General features: G+C 32.6%; 2 protein-coding genes across 4 annotated transcripts; one reads left to right on the forward strand and one right to left on the reverse strand.

Moving 5' to 3' along the window:
• Positions 1-4,489: 4,489 nt before the first annotated feature.
• Positions 4,490-8,789, reverse strand: LOC131947803 (membrane protein FAM174A). The gene is made up of 3 exons (XM_059309135.1): positions 7,985-8,789; positions 6,973-7,116; positions 4,490-6,862 (listed from the first exon to the last, which is right to left on the reverse strand). Exons 1-3 carry the CDS (start codon positions 8,551-8,553, stop codon positions 6,859-6,861), a joined length of 717 nt encoding a protein of 238 aa, XP_059165118.1. The 5' UTR covers positions 8,554-8,789; the 3' UTR covers positions 4,490-6,858.
• A 414-nt stretch (positions 8,790-9,203) lies between these two features.
• LOC131947779 (ras-related protein M-Ras) lies at positions 9,204-17,757 on the forward strand. Of its 3 annotated transcripts, none has more exons than XM_059309080.1 (6): positions 9,204-9,278; positions 11,114-11,448; positions 15,375-15,528; positions 15,645-15,744; positions 16,091-16,170; positions 16,789-17,757. In XM_059309080.1, the coding sequence occupies exons 2-6, from the start codon at positions 11,253-11,255 to the stop codon at positions 16,847-16,849; spliced, it is 591 nt and encodes a 196-aa protein (XP_059165063.1). In that variant the 5' UTR covers positions 9,204-9,278; positions 11,114-11,252; the 3' UTR covers positions 16,850-17,757. The 3 variants fall into 3 exon arrangements, with proteins under 3 accessions (XP_059165063.1, XP_059165064.1, XP_059165065.1); XM_059309081.1 differs by lacking the exon at positions 9,204-9,278 and adding an exon at positions 9,292-9,403; XM_059309082.1 differs by lacking the exon at positions 9,204-9,278 and adding an exon at positions 9,321-9,342.
• Positions 17,758-19,008: the final 1,251 nt, after the last annotated feature.

Here is a 19,008-nt window from a genome sequence, read left to right on the forward strand (position 1 = left end):
CTAGCTGAAAGCTTAGTACTATAAACTATATTAAAATATGTTTATATAATTTAAAAATAAAGTATAGTTAAGTACAGTTAATGGTCCAAATTTAACTGAGTATTTGTATTGTTAGTTTCATAAAAACAGGAAGGTCGATGTCTATTTTAATTCACTGCGCAACACCACGAACGCCCCACTAAAGAGCTAGATCTAGATCTAAGCCCAACTGAATATAAAGTATAAAGGAAGATTTTTATTCTAATGTAACTTGGAAAAGAATCTAGATCCTAAATCGATTTTTGAAGGCTTCGCTAAACTGTCGCTGTTTGCAATAGTGCTTGTAGCCAGCTTTTCCGTGCAAATATATGTCCACCCCCCTGCGGGGGGGGGAGATGTTTAAAAGAAACACTGGCTTATGAAATACAATTAACTGAATGACTTCACACTCTTCGACGACATCTGCCCCGATTTTGACCCCACCCCACATTGCCACAAAAAATGTCAGAATACTGAACATCACACCACCTAAGAACACTAAAACTAATCAAGTGCAAGGTTCCATACATTGATTAATTTTTTTAATTAATAATTTACAAAAATTGTCTTCAAAACAAGCAAAATGACTGCAAAAAAAGTAATGTTAAAATGTACATTTTGAAAAAATGTCAATCTTTCTAAATACCTGTTTCTATTCGTCACAAAAGTCGACCTCTTCTCTCTCTGGAAGTGGCTTAACCAAGTCGACGTTGTGGCTTATAAGGACGACCACTTTATGCCTACACAATTAAGGACATTATTTGATACACAGCCATGCTATAAAGTGAAAGAAGCCTACTCGTGTTTACTTGAGAATGAAAGTATTTGCGCAACGATATATTTTTGATAACATACGAATAAAGGTTGTACATTTATTTTTAAGCTATTTGAAGAACAACAGCGTATTATGAATAGTGTTGACGTTTTGTGCAATGATGTCGTTGTCAGTAATTACTAATTCGATCTAGATTTAGGTGGTGTTAGAAAGAGTTTTCCTCCAGAATGAAGCAATAATGTTCGAGAAAGAATCTCGTCTTGGTAGTCGTATTGAAAGCAGCCTTCACATGTGTCGTGGAAATTGTATCTTTGTGTGACTTGAGCTAATAAACTTGTGCACTTATGAAGAATTTGCTCTTTTCAATCATCTTCTACTGTGACGTCCTGTGTGTTATAAGTTAAATAAAGTAGAAGACCTAATGATTCATTTTTAAAAAGGTTGTGATAACACTTTTGGAGTTACTACTCTCACAAACCCGATACAATATGCTAAGTTTTTTTTTTTGTTTTTTTTTTAAAATAATGAAAATCTCATTACTTGTTAACCAATAGCTTAGTTGTTGCCATTATTATTCAACCCGATACAATATGCTAAGTTTTTTCTTTTAAATAATGAAAATCTCATTACTTGTTAACCAATAGCTTAGTTGCTGCCATTATTATTCATTGTAAAAAATCCTTATATATTGTGTCAAAAAATGTTTAAGCTAGCACTTAGCCGTGTCACCATTTCCCCAACTATTCTAAATGAAAATAACAGTATAACATACTTTATCAAAAATATAAATAAGTAAAAATCAAAGATAGTGTTGGAAACAATCTTGCAAAATGATAAGTGTAACCGCCCCTTAAAGTATTTATATAGAAAATATATACTTTGATCAGTTGAGTGTCGACGTCCCCCCCTCCCCACCCTTCCTGGAAGAAAGTCTGAAATGAACACTGGTTACAGCCAGTGTTTCTTCCAGACTTTTTTCTCCGGGGGGGGGGGCACTTGAAAATTTCGGGGGGCGGTAGCTTTCTTCGGGGGGGGGGGACACTGTTAAAAGTATATATTTTCTATATAAATTATATAAATTTCATTTCGTTCGGCAAGCCCCCCCCCCCCCCCGAAGAGATGCCTGGAAGAAACTCTGGTTACAGCCTTATAATGTGCACGACCTCCTACCAAAAAAAAATCGATAAAATTGATATTTCATTAAGGTATAGAGGCCTACGTTTCAACAAATTATAAGCTATATTCAAAATCACTTTTATTGCGTTAGTCTTTCCAGCAGATTCCAGGTTACGGTAAACAGCAGTGGCGTCACAAGCCGGGGGTGAGGGGGTGCAGTCCGTACCGGTGACACCATTTAGGGGTGACACCACGACGAAAAATCCTGTTAAGATAACAAAATAGGAAGAGAGCGGTGACACCGAATCGGAAATGCAAAACTGTTTGGAAGGGGTGTAGTGAGAACATCAGTTACTGCACCGGCAGTGTTTCTTCCAGACTTTTTTCTCCGTGGGTGCACTTGAAATTTTCGGGGGGGGGGGGGGGAAGGACAACAATTTCCGGGGGGAGGTCACTGTCAAAAGTATATATTTTCTATATAAATTCCATTTCGTTCGGGGGGAGGGGGGGGGGGAAGCGGTAGACTTTCTTCGGGGTGGGGTGGGGGGTGGGGGGGCACCTGAAGATATGCCTGGAAGAAACTCTGTGCACCGGATGACTGGTCCGGTCCAGATAACACTAAGGCCCCAACACTAACGCAAAAAGTGCACGCGCATAGAAAACTACGAAGCGCTCGACTCCTAAGCGTAATGTGTTACGTTCAGATCTCCCTGTAGGACGTCATTGAGTTAACCCAGCTGTTAGACCAGAGCACACCACCTCTTCACATGCCGAGGTCAAGAAAAATGTTAGCTATTACTTCTTCAGCCCCATGAATCGTTAGGTCTGAAAGGTTAACTTTACATTTTTTTTAACGCCTCATAAACCACTCTCCCAAACCTATTCCATCCTTTCTTCACACAAGAACTCCCAACCAGTCCTTTCTTAACATAGACTTACCTAATTCAGTGTAAAAGTGTATTCTTACTGAGTATTTCGCTGTTTTCCAATGAATAGAATATTACCGGGAAGTTGTTGAGCAGACCCCAGAAGAGGTAGTCGCCATGAAAAAAATGTAATTAAAATATCGGAGTGGCGACAGGATGCGATTTAGCATGAAGTTACCCAGCGGCTATTTTAGCACTTGCTGTCTGTTAATTGGGCGTCGTGCACAGTTGGTCAGAGGTACTACTTGATTCAACGGTCAAGTGACCCTGTGCGCCCAGCTCCGCCAAAGAGCGTCCTACACTATGAATGCGGTTGGCTACTACAATTGAATTTGATGACTAAATCGAACCTCCGGCGCACCGTTTACATCAGTGGTTCTTAACCTTTTTGGAGGTAAGAACACCACCAGTTTCATATGCGCATTCCCTGATCCCTTCTCAATAGTTCTATCGTACGTACTGACTAATGCCGATCGTAAATCGTTGGAGTCAGGTGTGTCTTGTCCTCCGCTGAACACCTGAGATTGACTCACCGAATCCAGGTTAAGGACCACAGGCTTACATTCAAATACTCCGTTCTAGAAAACAAGGTCACACATCTAAAATACCGACTGGCACACGTTGATGAAACTCTCACAAAAGGTCTTATAACTTTGAATTTCCTTTCTACTGACATTACAGCAGCGTGCGTCGGGTACACTTGTAAGGTGGACTGGCTGTCCGGCTTAAAATTTTTCAATGCATACATTTTGCGTCACAGAGTATGAAGGAAGGGAAATAGTAACATGGAAAAAGCACACACATCTGTTAAATGTAGTTTTTACCCCCTACATAACATCTCCGACTCATAGACCACCAGAACTTTTTAGGACTCCTACAATTCTGAACCATGACACAAAAATAAATAGTGCGGTTTTAAAAAATATGGGGGATTAGACAATTTTAATAAACAAGTTAATTAAAAAAGTCTAGTGACATTTGTGCGCAATTTCCTTATGTTATCTAAAAATAGCTCTGACGTATAATGTTGGGGTGCGTTCAAGCTAGAAGAACAATCGGTTTGTAGGTGTTTATGTAATTTTAAAATTTGTGACCGAACGAGAGAATATTTTTGAAAACTTTCTTCGGCAATATTGTTCTAAATTATGACAGGAATCGATTGGTACATGTTTCAAGTCGCTAAGTGGTCTGGTTGCCGAGATATGGGCCAAAAACTGCATTTTTTCGAGGTTTTTTGGCTTTTCCGGGAAATACATGAAAGAAACCCGGAATTTTTATGGCCTATGCTCATTCTCGTAACTTGCTTAACATAATTGCTTTTGGAACTATTCATCGATATTGCTTCGTTGAGGAGGAGATACGACTTAAAGCCCGGACACACATTCATCCATCCATCCATCCATTCCCAGAAATGACGAGTTAATAAACGCAATTCTCCAGAATGGAAATTGCGCTAAAAATAGTGTTACATCTTTATTCCAGACAGTTGAGAAGACAAAACAGTTGAATTTTGTGTTAAGCATCATCTCATTTATCAAGCCACTATAAATGAAGGTAGTAGACAGTTTGTGAAAATTAAATACAATTAAATAAAAGCAGTGTTATAACAAGGTTATAAATGTAAACTATTTGAACTAAAAAACTAGAAATAACATTTGTAGGAGGAGAAAACTTTTTATTTATTTTTAAAGGGTTCACAAGTAAATACATATATATTTGCACAGACTCTTAAAATACAAGTGTTTACGGCTACAGGATCAGACCATACCTTATACATCAACCAAATAAACTTTCATTTTGACTATTAAAAAAAATGGTTTTAAGACGTATTTGATGCATTTTAATGTTCGTTTCCAAGATGAAGCGACAACTCAATTTTTTTTTTGCTGAAACTATAAACTATAATCTATTTATACCAGTCAAACACGATTACAAACACATTGTTATTTTGAATTCTTCACATTAATTAATCAGGATTTAGGTGGTAATTAAGAAAAAAGGAATAATAAATGTGTGTAGGAAAAGTTACCAAGCAAAAACTCCCAAATATTTAAATACTGTTTAAATCTGAACAGTAACTTAGAAGATATAAGCATAATGATCTGTAAAATCAATTTATAATTGAAAAAAGAGGACAAAACAACAGTAAAATCTTTACTGCTATAGGTAAAATGTTAGATTAATAATACTTTTATAAACATGTTCAACAAAATGTGTATGACACTGTGTTTATATAATTTCTATTTGATTATTATATAATTACCATTGTAATTATTTTGTGTATCAACAGTGTTCCATTAAAATCCTCTAACCATAACCTAACTTTTAAACTAAAACTAAAAAAAATTCCTTTCACTAATTACCCTAGGAATTGCCTGTATCATTTTGTATTTGAGATTCAGAAAAAAAAAACCTACCCCAAATTTGTGTCACCAACCATATTTAAAAGAGCTGTCAAAACACCTGAGACACATTACATTGTTCCCAATTTTATCTGACAAAAAAAAAAGCCTACTCAAGAGTCTAAGAAAATATAGAGGCTAAGACTAAAACTGTGTTGCAACAAGGTGACCTAACTAGCACCCAAAATGTTTGGTCCCATACAGTGTGCTTGGGGAAAAATATCAAGTTAGTCATTACACAAAGCAGGAACTATATTTACTGAATGTTTAAAAAAATAAAGCTGGTATTTATGCAAGGAGATGGCATTGTTTAGTAAATGACATTGTTGATTATAAGTTATAATGACGTTTTTACAAATATTGCACAGCACAAGATAGGAATGTAAAGATAAAAGAAAAAACTGACAAAAATGAAGAATAAATTGATAAATATATAGATATAATCCTTGATAATTATTTATTACTGTATACAAGAAACATCAATAAAGGCACTTTTATAGAATCATTACTTAAAGACCAGACATAATTGTTGATTAAAGTTCAAGTGAATAAAGTGACATCATGTAGGTCTGATATTTAATTTTAAAAAGAATGAATATGTAGATTTTAACAAAAGTATTTTTATAATCAACACATCCACCTTTAACTTAAAAAAAAACAAGCCTACAGAACACAATCAGTTTAAAACTAATTCAACCAGTTGAATGAATTATGGTAAAACAAAATTTCAGAAAGAAGTTCCAATATAAATTATGTTAAAAAAACAACAAAGAAATCTTACTTATAAGTAAACAAAGCTTATCTTTATTTACTATCTACCCCTTAGAGCTGAGCGAACTCAAGTTCAGGTTCAAAACACAAGACTTTCGGGTTTTCAATCGTACGCATTGCCACATTTAAGTTCACAGCATATGCCATTATTTTACAAATTGGAACATATAAGATGTCAACTGTCATACATTTGAATTTGAACACATGGTCCCACTAACAACAAACATTCAAAATCAATGATTTAATAAATGGAAAAAAAAAATCCTATACAGTATATTTTAAAAATTAGCCTTAACTAATGAATACTGCTATACAATTATTATAATAATTGAATTTTAAATGCTTTTAATCAAAATATGTTTTTAAAAATAGTTATTCTGATAAATTTAATCAGAAGAATATAACCAAAAGTTGTGTGTTGTTTCTATTTAGTTTAGTATTTGGATGATGTTTCTGGAATGGGTGTTGGGTAGCAAATAGGTTATTAGTTAATGAAAAAAAAAATAAAAAAATAAATAGTTCACTTTAAAAATTTTAAAATTTTTCTACACTTTCGAGTGTCACATTCTGAGTCATAAGATGGGGAAAAAATTCCAGACTCATGAAATTCATGTAAATTTAAAAGAACATTTTTAAAATGAATGTAGCAGAATAACAAACTCTCAACAAAATGTTTTAAAATCAACTCAAACACAATATGACCTCTTTACAGGTATCACAAAAAAAGTGTTACTTGTCTTATTAGCTTGCCAAATACAAGTTGACTATACATTGTTCCCACATTCATTATCAAATTATAAATAAAGCAAAATAGTAAAATAACCCTGGATTGTAGATGAAAACACTGAGATTACCTGAAAAGAAATTAAAAAAAAAATAACATGATAATAGACAGTAAAAATAGAATATTTATCAATGCCAAAAATACTTTAACTATTAACAAGAATGTAAAGTGCATGATTACTTTTTGTGACCGTTGACTTCAAATACGGTATAGTCTTCTTCTTCATCATCCCCTGCACCCAATGGTTCCATTTCCATATCTCCATGATCACCTTGCTGAGTGATGATACCATACTTTCTAGACTTGGTTCTTTTTCTCCTCAATCTGACCAATACATAAGAACAAAAATTTAAGATTTAAAATAGATATAAGGAAAGTAATGGATGTGCCTATAAGGACACATATACAAAAACTATTTTCAAGTTCAAGAAATTACTGCAAAACAACATCAATTATTAATTAAAGTAGCAAAACTTTTTGACTTTGGAAAAAGGGATGGGCTAAAAATATCCATTAAAAAAAAAAAGCTATTTATTTGCTTCACATAAAGTCTAAAATCATGTCTAATCAACTAAACTGTATGCCACATAAATAACTTTTCTTTTAATAGCTATCTCCTTAAAAGCTGTTCTTAGTTAAGAGCTAAAAGGTAAGTATAAAAGTCTGATGCAACACAGGTTTTAAAAAAACCCTAAATTGCACTGTAATTTAGGCTAATTAAACCTAGGGTATTTTCTGTGTATAGTAGTAAATTACTGTAAATATAGCCTATTACTTATATGCATTCACTATGCAGAAAGTGTAGACAAGCAAGGCATTTCTGAATTGTGTGAAATGCTATATAAAAATAGGTATTATTTGAGGGAACACGATACCTGCTTAATTTTTGAATAAAGTTATGTGCATGTGAAGCCTTGGGTTATAACACACATTTTCAAATTTTGTTTTCACTTGTTTCTGTTTTCATTTTTTACATACAAATATAATTTTAGATTTTTCTGATAATTTTTGTATTCTAACAAACTTTGAAAATATTTTTTTAATGTTGTCAATTTATCATGCATTATGGAACAGTAGGCTATCTATCTTTAGTTTTCACATTCGACTGAGTATTTTGAGGACAAGCGTGTTCCGCCCAATTGCTTGTTATTTAAATTTATATTAGGCCAGTAAAATTTCTTTTTACTTTTACCTGACGGCTCTGATGATAAAATACACCACAACTATTCCAGTTACTCCTAATGTAACATACATTGTCCTCATTAGCATGTCCTTGTTATCTTTCATTTGAGTAAATATGGATGTGGCTTCACTATTTTCCTCATTGTGAGAAGTATTATTTTTTGTTTCATTCTCAGTATGATTACTCGCCTTTATGTCATCCTTATTGCTAACTGATGGTTTACTGTTACCAGCAGTGTCACTGGTGGAGCTCAAATTAGGGGAATCATTCTTTAAAATTGGGGTATCTACATCAGCTTTTTTAAATCTGACTTCTTTTATAGCAGCCTCATCAATCATGGAAGCCTCAACATGCACGCACATTTCTGACAAGAGTAGTGTAGTATAAAACAATGCTATTGCAATGATGTTGAACTTTGATTTTGGAGTGAGTCTGTAACTAGACCTAGATTTGGTTTCTCTAGCACTACATCTAGATGTTGTCATCAGAGAACAATAATCAAATGATTTTGAACTGGAGTTAAAAAATTGACGTAAGGTGAAATAAAACTCAATCATTTTTTTGAAATTTTTTGTCATTTATCTTTGTGATATCGATCTCTATTGTAAAGTATTTTCTTAAAACAACCACTTTTTATAAAAGATTATCATCAGTCATATGGATCTAGATTTGAACCTAGATCTAGATAGAATCTTGATCTATCTAGGATCTATAATCTATATTCTAAACATCAGTACTAAGTACACTCATCCAAAAATTTAATGTTATGTTGTCACTACGCAGAATAGACTGTCTAACTAACATTTCCGGTTATGCATATGCCTGATAATTATTGAATCTTTTGATAAAGATAGTATAATTAAAACAAAATACAAAATGCAATTATTTAAGCACCGCAAACACATAGCTGAAAGTTTTTACAATATATATGTATGCATTAACAATACTTTAGATATTAAAATAAAGTTACATTTTAATCTAGCTATACTTTGTAAAATAGTTTAGCAAACGAAGAACAAATTCAAGATCTAAGCTCGTCAAATTCAAATGAAGTTTAATTTTATTTATCACAGTTCTAAAAACAATCAAATTCACTACATACACTACATATTATGTATAACTGTATAATAATTTTAAATATAATATGTTCAACAACTATTAATGTTAATAATATTATGGAAAATTTCTTTATTTTCTTACTTGGGCCAACCAGGCAAAAGGGCGAACTTTAAGGTTAAGGCCAGTTAGTGGTTGGTTGTATCGGAAGAAAGATAAAAATACATGCTTAGCTCTTGTTTTACATGTAAATAATAAATAAAATCTAGTCTAGAAAATAGACTCTAGATTCTAGATCTATTTTCTTTTTAGTGCGTTTATTTTTAGACTTTCTTTATTTAGCCCAAGTTACGGCATATATAAGTAGTTTGAGTGGGTGCTTAAATTTATTCTTAGGATTAGAATTCTAGATCTGGGATGTAGAAAAATGTATTGACTATTGAATGTATTTTAATTTTATCATCTTTATGTATTATTTTAATATGTATTGTCACATTGTGTAGTAGATCTAGATCTAGAATCTAGATCTATTTCTGTATTAATTATTTCAATATCTGGTCTGAGTATTCATCAATCAATAATCAATATTCAATAAATTAGAATTCAATATTAGAATATATAATCTATTGATGATTTTGTGTTAGGGCCTATCTATTTATTAATTTAAATTTAAAAAATATATTATTAACCTTATTCATTAGGCCCCTAAGTCATTTGACATTTAGTATTTAGTATTTAGGCTTTACTTTAAATTTAATTAAGGCTTATGAATCTAGATCTAGAAAGTCTAGATCCTACTACTACTACTAGTAACTAGAGTCTACTACTAGGCTAAGTAATGAGTAGAGGCTAATACTTACTAAACTTAGTAGTAAGTAGTCTAGTAGTCAACTTAATTTTAAGTGACTACTTAACTTAACTAAATAACTATTAACTAGGACTTTAACTTAATTTTAAATTTACTATGTAGGCCTAGGCCTATGTCTTATTAATTTTAAAATCTACTACAAACGAAACCTTCAGACTTCAGTGTTTGTTTGTTTATGAAGTCATGGACTAAGCAAGTCAGGAATAATCAAATCAATCAAATAATGTTATCTTAAAAGTTAAATAAAGCTATGGTTTTTAATCTTTTATTAAAATGGTGGTGGGGGTTCTAAGGTTACTGATTAATTTAAAAAAAAAAAGTAAGCTGACATTAACTTTAAGCTGTATTTAGTTAGATGTAGCCTAGAGACTAGCTTTATTTAACTTAAGGCCTACCATACACTATACTGTGACTATACCTATGTTTGTATGTATGCTACAGTGTATATATTTAATGAAATTATACACTAAATACTATATAGTGTATAATGATTATACTATAATTTCTCATAATGTCATTAGACTTTCACTTAGCTCTATGTATTATGTATTGTTATTTTTGACTTAGTAAAGTAGCATCCACACATGTTCCTCTTTATGACTTAGATTCCTCTTTTTAAGTATGACTGTTCCTACAGTTTTGGTTGACAGGGGTGGGCATGTCTGCCTATTCGGTAGAAACTGTACTAAAATTATCGGTTGTTCGAGGTTATTGAAAATTGGAAGTTATTAAAGTAGGCCTATAAGTTCTTATACTTCCATAAGAAATTTCGTCTTCTATACTTAATGTATAGTGTTCCCACGAAAATATAGTCAAATTCAAATATCACATCTGATTACAGAAATCTGTTCAAAAGTTACTGGCTTTTGAGAAACCGGAAATTCCTCAAAAGTTAATACAAACTATATAATAGATAGGATATGATAGCTTTTAATTTACAAGATTTTGAGTTTAGATATTAATTAGTTGGTGGTAGGCCTGATTTGTTAATAAGTTAAGGCCTATTTACTAAATAAATGTTATTTTAAGGTTATGTCGGAGGGGGGGGGGGGAGGGGGAAGGGGAGGGTTCAGTATGCTTAGTGACCAAATTGTGTAAGGGAAAAAATTAGTCTATACATTGATATATTTGAATTACCATTTGCTTTATTTTTAAGGTTAAATATATTAACTGTTATTGAGACCTAATATAAATATTGTTTTTTAAACAATCAGGTGCAGTGATGGGCCATCTGAGCTTACAACTACAAGCATAACACAAGATGAGACCAGATTTTAGATTGATTTATTAACATATTGCGAGAAACCTATTTTTTTTTAACATCACTACAGACAGAAACATAATACACATAGAATGTCATCTTCTAAGCCAGTTAATGCAGAAAATGCTCATACATACAAACTAGTTGTTGTGGGAGATGGTGGTGTTGGAAAATCTGCCCTAACTATTCAATTTTTTCAAAAATTATTTGTGCAAGATTATGATCCAACCATAGAAGACTCTTATATTCAATATACTGAAATTGATGGTCAATGGTGTATCTTGGATGGTGAGTATAAATAGTGCACAATTTATTTGAAATTTTTGTTAATTTGATTAAGTGTGATTTGATATTGTGTGAGTGAGTAACCAAGAAAAAAATATATATACATATATATATATATATATATATATATATATATATATATATATATATATATATATATATATATATATATATATATATATATATACTAGCTGCATCCCGTGCTCTGCCACGGTAAATCTTTTTTAAATGTACCAACTTGGGAACAGAACAAAACTAAACACAACACAAACGAACGCAAAAAACACAAACGAAAAAACAAACACAACACTCATAAAATAAACACAATTTAAATGCAATTATAAAAGCATATTGCTCACAGTCTATCCCGTAGCGCCAAATGGCGCCCTTTCCGAGCGCCGGCGGACGCGTCTGACACAGTGAATGACTATAAAACAGAGGCGTAGCGACCCTTTCCAGCGCCCGGGAACAAACTTTCAATTTGCACCCCCCCCCTCAGACTTGCACCACTTTTGATTTGAAATTCCCCCCGCTCAAACTTTTGATTTGCACCCCTCAAACTTTCGATTTGCGCCCCCCCCCCCTCCGGTCCTAAAACTTTCGATTTCCACCCCCCTCGCAAATTTTTTCCAACCGACTTTGGCGCCCCCTAAGGTCGGCACCCGGGGACATATTCCCCCCCCCCCCCTGCTATGTCTCTCCTATAAAACCCCCAGCTTGTCCGCAAACCGAAAGATAGAATAATAATTAGTAAACAGTATAAATAATAGGCAGTATTTAAAATATCCGTGTTTTACCTACCATATATCACTTTATCAATTCACACATTTTTTTCCCAGTACTTTAAATTTTAAAAATTTACAATAGAGTTTCATAACTAAAGCCATTGCGCACCTAATGAACGTGATGACGCGTCTATAATAGTGCGGAATAGTTGATTAAAAATTATAAGTAATAAACAGTACATTCAGTGAATAAAATAAATAAAAGATTGCCTTTTATCAATCCATGCTAATTATAATTTTCTAACAATAATTTCCTCTTACACATCCGCATAATTTTTATTCACATTTTGCTAATTATATTATTGCAACACTAATTCCTTTTATGACGACCGTATATTTGCATTCACATTTTTTATTAGCGTGAGTTTAATTTTTTTTTTAATTACCTCCTTTGTTATTAATTAGAAAAAAAAGTTAAATTTATTTGATTTTTCTACCGTACTGTTATTATCTTATTAAAATGTATCCACTTTTTTTTGGAATATAAACGAAAATGATATTTGACATTGATCTTTTTAATATGTTTTAGCAATGTGCGTATATTCAATATTTTCTTTACGTTATGCGAAAAAGAAAAAACAGTGGCAATTATAAAAATAGCTCTATGTCGTTATATAAACAAACCCTACTCTATTACTTATATTAAGACACTGCGGTGCACTGAAAAGCACAGCATGGTGCGATGTTTACTTTTATGGTTCTAAAATCTATAGCGATGACAGAAGGAAGGAAGGAAGGACTGACACACTACTTGCCCGCTTATATTATAGATTTATTATATATAATATAGACTCTATATTTAATATATAATATATATATATGTTACGGTCAAAGCCCGAAGTGCGGCCAAAGCGCGCATTGGCCGGCTCTCTTGGCCAAAGCCCGAAAAACTTAGCACTAAGATCGTATTTCGTACATTGGCCGGCCAATGCGCGCACTGGCCGGGACGTACTGGCCAAAGTCCGAAGCGGTTAAACTTGACAGCGTATTTTGTCGATTGGCCGGCCAATGCGCGCACTGGCCGGGATGTCCTGGCCAATGTTCTATCTAGACTAAGTTGTGATCGCGTTTTCATTATTCTGGGTGCGGTTTCATTGTGAGTAACGTATTGTTTAGCTCTTGTTTGTATAGCATTCTATATGCAAGGCGACATGGATCAAAAGGGCGGTCAGACCATGAGACCGACATAGCAGATGGCTGTCAAAAGAAAAAAAATGTAAATCCATGTTAGTTTCCATATATGGGCTACAACTGTATGTGACAGCCTCCTCCATGACTACGAGGTGAGACAATCATCAAAGAACAAAATCAAAGACAATCGGCGTCACCGATCACGTGCAACAAGACGGAACGTTCAAAAGACTTTGCCGCGTTCCTTGTAAGTTGAACAATAGTGTCCAAGCGACTTGAGATGGCGTGGGCGTCAGAAACCACTTCAAATCTACCAAGAGAGGCTCTTGATAAAATAGTTACTGAGGAAGATCTTGAGAACATTGAACAAGAAATGGAGGTTGCCATAAATGCAACGACATCCTCAGCTAACACATCTGCTGCCGTGGCGGAACGTCCAGACCAGTTGCGTGATAATAATGTGGCCAACCGATTCTGTATAGATTGTGAAAAACATTGTAGTGCAGCTCATTCTTGTGGATCCTGTGGCAACGATGTCCATGCTATGTGTTGAATACCCAATGAAGCAGACGAAGGATATCGAGGGAACATTACCTGCAGATTGTGTCACAACAAACAAGACATCGTGGAACACAGGTCAGCACCTCATACTGGCTTGCAAACTCAAGGTGCTAAGATGCTTAAAACATCAAATACAAAATTTAAAGATGTTGAAGTGGGTGACAATGTACGCATCCGTGTTCCAGATGTTGACAGAGATCGCGGTGATCCCCAAAGCGTGATTGCAGTTGTCATGAGCGTCGAGGGCGGTTTCTACAAATTAGGAAGGAAACATGGTGTTCTAAAACAACTGTATGCTAGAAGTGAGTTTTCAATTCTTCACGAAAAACTGCTCTTATTGTCGTCAGTTGGCACTGAGGAAAAATCACATCGCATCTTCACAATCATTGACTTGGGGCCAAGGCTACACTCGCTGCAATTGCACAACTAAGTGCACAACACATCGCTGCAAGTGTAAAAATAACAAGCTGCTATGTAATTCTAAATGCCATAAAAGTTTAACTTGTTGTAACAAATGATAATATTGATAGATTGAGACTATAGTACAATAAAAAAAAAATTGAATGCTTCTGTCATTTACTTTAATTAATAATCAATAAAGACTTAATTTCATGATCCTTACGGCATAAAAAAAAACCAAAATCTGCTCATGATCTTCTAATTCGGACTTTGGCCGGTCGTCTCTAGCCAGATGATCTGCTAATTACGTCTTTGGCCGGTCCACCATGGCCAGTCCGCGGATTGGCCGGCCAAAGGCCGAAATCAAGCAAAGTTTCGGACTTTGACCGACCTATGGGAGGCGATATTGGCCAATGCGCGGATTGGCCGGCCAATCCTAGCATTGGCCGACTTCGGGCTTTGACCGTAACATATATATAAATAAATGTCAATATACATTAAATGTATGTTGTTCAATGGACCAACCATTTTATGAAAATCCTCCATCATACTGTTGGCATGGATGAAAATCATAAAAATAATAAAAAAAACTTCAGCATGAAAAAAATTTCAAGCATTGATTGATTTACAGTACTGAGTACAAAAACTCAGTCGTCAATCTTCTATAAAACCCTCCTTTTTAATAATTTGTATTAAAAAATTTGCTAATTAATTTTTTAAATAAAATTATGCTTATTTAAAACACAAGGCCTAGTTATGCCATATTTATTTACATTATGACAAAATTAAACAACAGAAAATATTTAAAAAATCAAATACATCCAATCTTTACTAAAGTCTTACAAAAACCATATTTTGTAATCATATTTACGTTATTAACATTGTGCATGATGTTTAAAATATTTTATGGCGCTTTCCAATAATTTCAAGACTATTAGTATTCTCGTTGGTGTCTATTAAAGTGCTAGATTTTCATTGAACTGAGAAGACCTAGAACATATCTTGTTGTTATATGATTACTTGGCATTGAATTGTATTATTATAACATTACAGTTTTGGACACAGCTGGTCAGGAAGAGTTCAGTGCAATGAGAGAACAATACATGAGGAAAGGCGATGGTTTTTTACTAGTGTATTCAGTCACTGACAGACAGAGTTTTGAGAACATAAGTAATTTTCACACACAGATTTTACGAGTAAAGGACAGGTAAATCTTTCTTTGCTTCTCTAAAATAATTTAATATATTGGCAAGTAATTTCTTGACGAAAATGTATGATGCAAGTTAGAGTGAACTTGAAAAAAATTCTTTGACCCTTTTGCAGAGATACATTTCCAATGATAATAGCAGCAAATAAAGTAGACCTCCTTCATCAGAGACTTGTAACAGAAGAGCAAGGACTGCATTTGGCTGCTAACCTTAGGGTAATAATATAGTATCTTAAGGGCATTTAAAGATTTGTAGCGCTAAAAGAAATGGTGTAATTTAACCCTATTTATGACATTTTTTCTAATGGTTCATAGCCAGTCAAAACTAATAAAAGTGTAACAAAGACTTTTGATTGATAATATTGCAATAATCTTTAACATTGTTACTTTTTAATAATTATTTTGAACTTAAAAAATAAGCATAAGAGCGTCAAAAGCAGTTTTTATTTTCAAATTCTTTAATGGTGTTGATGTAACAACTTATACATCTATTTAATTTGGTCAGTAATTAATCAACTATTGAAATATGAATTTTAGATTGACATTACTTTTTTAAAAATAGGTAACTTACATAGAGACAAGTGCAAAAGATCCTCCACTAAATGTAGATCGTGCATTCCATGAAGTTGTTCGGGTAATACGGTAAGAGTGGGACTAAATTATCTTTTAACTAGCATTATTTTCTTCAACTCAATCATAATTCAACTGTGTTGTACGGATTGTAAATTCTTTTCATAGTGCAGATACCTTGATGTTTAGCAATTTTAAATGATTTAGAATAAAAACAGAAAGTTCGTGTGTAAATTGTATATTAAAAATTGGCTTTGGTGAGATAAACTAAGTAATTCGATGTCCTATATATCTGTATCAAAAAGAGGCATTTTCATATTGTTTGATATGAACTCCGGTCTTTACAAGCAGAATTGATGACTTTTGATCTGTTTGTTTCCCTGTGTAGAACATGTGCTTGTGTGAGTGATTAGACTCCCCTCGAATTCATTGCATTCAAGCTTTTATTATTTGTAATTTATGGGATTCATGCATTTGTGATTGTCATCATTATGTTGTCATGTGTTGTTGATTTTGTGTTATTTGTGATGTGTATATGTAAAAGTAGCAGTAATGCCAAGATGATCTCACTGACCAAAGAAAATCTGTTTTTAATACTTATGATTATATTGCTATATTAATATTATCATTCAGTAATTTTCAATTAACAATATATTTCTATTTTAGTCAATTTTTATATTTAATTTTCAGTCGACAACCATCTCCTAAGAAGAAGAAGCCCTCCGGTGGATGGCGCTGTATGGTGCTGTAATAGGTGAATTATTTTTCTAGCTAAGTCATCATTACTAAGGTACACTTTTGCATTGAAAATAATGCAATGCTAGATAACAATTTATCAGCTTTTTTCATAAAGAAATTAGGCAATGTAAAATTGTTAAACCTTTCTATGGTTTTTGCACTCAAAGCTAACATGAATAAATGAACAAATGGTTTGTGGCATAATTTTGCTAGCATCGAACAACTGTCACACAAAGGTATATTATGAGATAACAAAATGAAATCACAGCTCACGTGTACTCAACCAAGATTATTTTTCAGTCAAAACTTGTGGAAAAAAGTTATTGCATATTTTAAAATTATATATCCTTTATTTTGTATTTTTTTGACTGAAGGATATTTATAGGTGTACTGCAGATATGTTATTTACATGTGATCATTTCAAAGGCTTAAATTAGATGGGGTGATGTTGTTCTCTGAAGTTTCACATTCAATAGATGCTGTCTGATAAAGTAGTGGTCAGCCTAAATTTTGTAAAGCATATGAGTTAGATTTTGGTTGTATACAAGTTTTAATCTCACTTGTAACTGCACTTTGTAATCAGCTCTCCCTCACTTTAACTTTAAGCTATCTTGTAAGTACAACTGAAACAATTTTTATTTTAGAAGTGTTTTTTAGTTCATGTTCTCACTATAGTTTTTAAAAAATTGTTTAAACAGTTGTAAAACTATAAAATTTAAAATATATTTATTGAGGATAGAAAATGTAATTAGTTTTAGACAAGAAAAATTAACATCTGTTCACTTTGAAAGTGAACATTTTTTAGTTGTGAGAGAAGGAAATATGTTAGTTTTGTTACAAATTTAAACATAAATATTTTTGATCCTCAAATTGTGAGTTATTTTGATATTTCTTTAATCTTGCACTTAGAGCAATACCAAATCATATACAATTTGGATTGTGATTGTTAGTTTATTTTATATCAGGTCACCTGTATTTACCTACAAACTACACTAACAGAATTTTTTGCTGCTCATTTTTTATGGAGTCATGTATAAAATTGTACCCTGGTTGTTGTATTACAAATTCCACGGTAAGGAAATAGATATGCTCAGCTCACTATAAATGTTTTTTTTATTTGCGTACATTTTCATTAAATTCTAATTCACATTTATGAAACTATTTTGCGAGCTGTTCTAATCTATTTTAAATTTTTCAATCACTTCTCTGCTACACATTTAATAGTCAAATCTAGTCACAGTGGAGTCTTGTTTTAGTGTTAAACTACACAGTATATTTATCATTTGAATCTTTAGTTACTGTTTTAATACTAGTGCACACTAAAGTTAATTATATGTGATATTTGAAAGATTGTGATTACTTAAAAAAGGCCTATATCATTCTGAAAATTTAAAATACTGAAATATATTAGTAGGTAGTGAGTAAATTTTATTAAAAAGTTTAATTTGAATTGTAAACATGCTGTAAATCACTACCTCAGTTTTTACTTGTAGGCTATTTGTTTTATAGCCCTAGTTTCACACACATTAAATTGTCATTGTTTTCTCAACTGTTACTTAATTCCTTTTTTTTAAATTTTAGCATGAACATTCCATGACAAATGTTTTTTCATTTCTTTCCATTTATATATAGAAACTATCAAAACAAATAATTTGTTGTTTACTTAGCTTGTAAACAATTTTTTAGCTACACCATGTTGTATTATTAATTTCACTGAATAGTTATCAAGCAAGTGCCTGCACTTTTTTTACCTAAAATTTGGCTCTTATTTTATTTTTATATATCTCATTGTATTACAAAATTGTAAGGTTTTGCTTTCAATAAAATGTCTAAAGTTTACTGTGGTGAATCGTGATGTACTTTAAACTTAAATGATAAAAACACAATATGTAGTTTGTACCTAATTGTTTACTTTATTGTCCGAATGGCTACCCTATAATGGTAGATTATATGTATATAAAGATAAATATGCCTGTATCCTCCTGAAGTATTAAAAAAAATTAGTTCATTCCATTTTAAAAACAAAATTCTGTATGCTGTACTGGTATACCAGACTTTTTTTTATTTGTCATGATGTGTACACACAGTAAACAAAAACATTTCTCCAGTTTAATCTTGATAACAGTATTACACTAACAGGATTTATGGGAGGCTTATTGTGGCATTGAGTCA

This window comes from Physella acuta, unplaced genomic scaffold (genome assembly GCF_028476545.2).
Source record: "Physella acuta isolate Inbredline_101_S28 unplaced genomic scaffold, ASM2847654v3 ptg000607l, whole genome shotgun sequence".
Classification (NCBI taxonomy): Eukaryota; Metazoa; Mollusca; class Gastropoda; family Physidae; genus Physella; species Physella acuta.

What these genes read in the sequence shown, in the direction of transcription:
- LOC131947779 (XM_059309080.1), top strand. Translation starts at nt 11,253, where the DNA reads ATGTCATCTTCTAAGCCAGTTAATGCAGAAAATGCTCATACATACAAA. An exon ending in TCAATGGTGTATCTTGGATG is followed by an intron (nt 11,449 to 15,374) that starts GTGAGTATAAAT and finishes ATAACATTACAG; the next exon opens with TTTTGGACACAGCTGGTCAG. An exon ending in ATTTTACGAGTAAAGGACAG is followed by an intron (nt 15,529 to 15,644) that starts GTAAATCTTTCT and finishes ACCCTTTTGCAG; the next exon opens with AGATACATTTCCAATGATAA.
- LOC131947803 (XM_059309135.1), bottom strand. Translation starts at nt 8,553, where the DNA reads ATGACAAAAAATTTCAAAAAAATGATTGAGTTTTATTTCACCTTACGT. An exon ending in TTTATCATCAGAGCCGTCAG is followed by an intron (nt 7,117 to 7,984) that starts GTAAAAGTAAAA and finishes TGTATTGGTCAG; the next exon opens with ATTGAGGAGAAAAAGAACCA.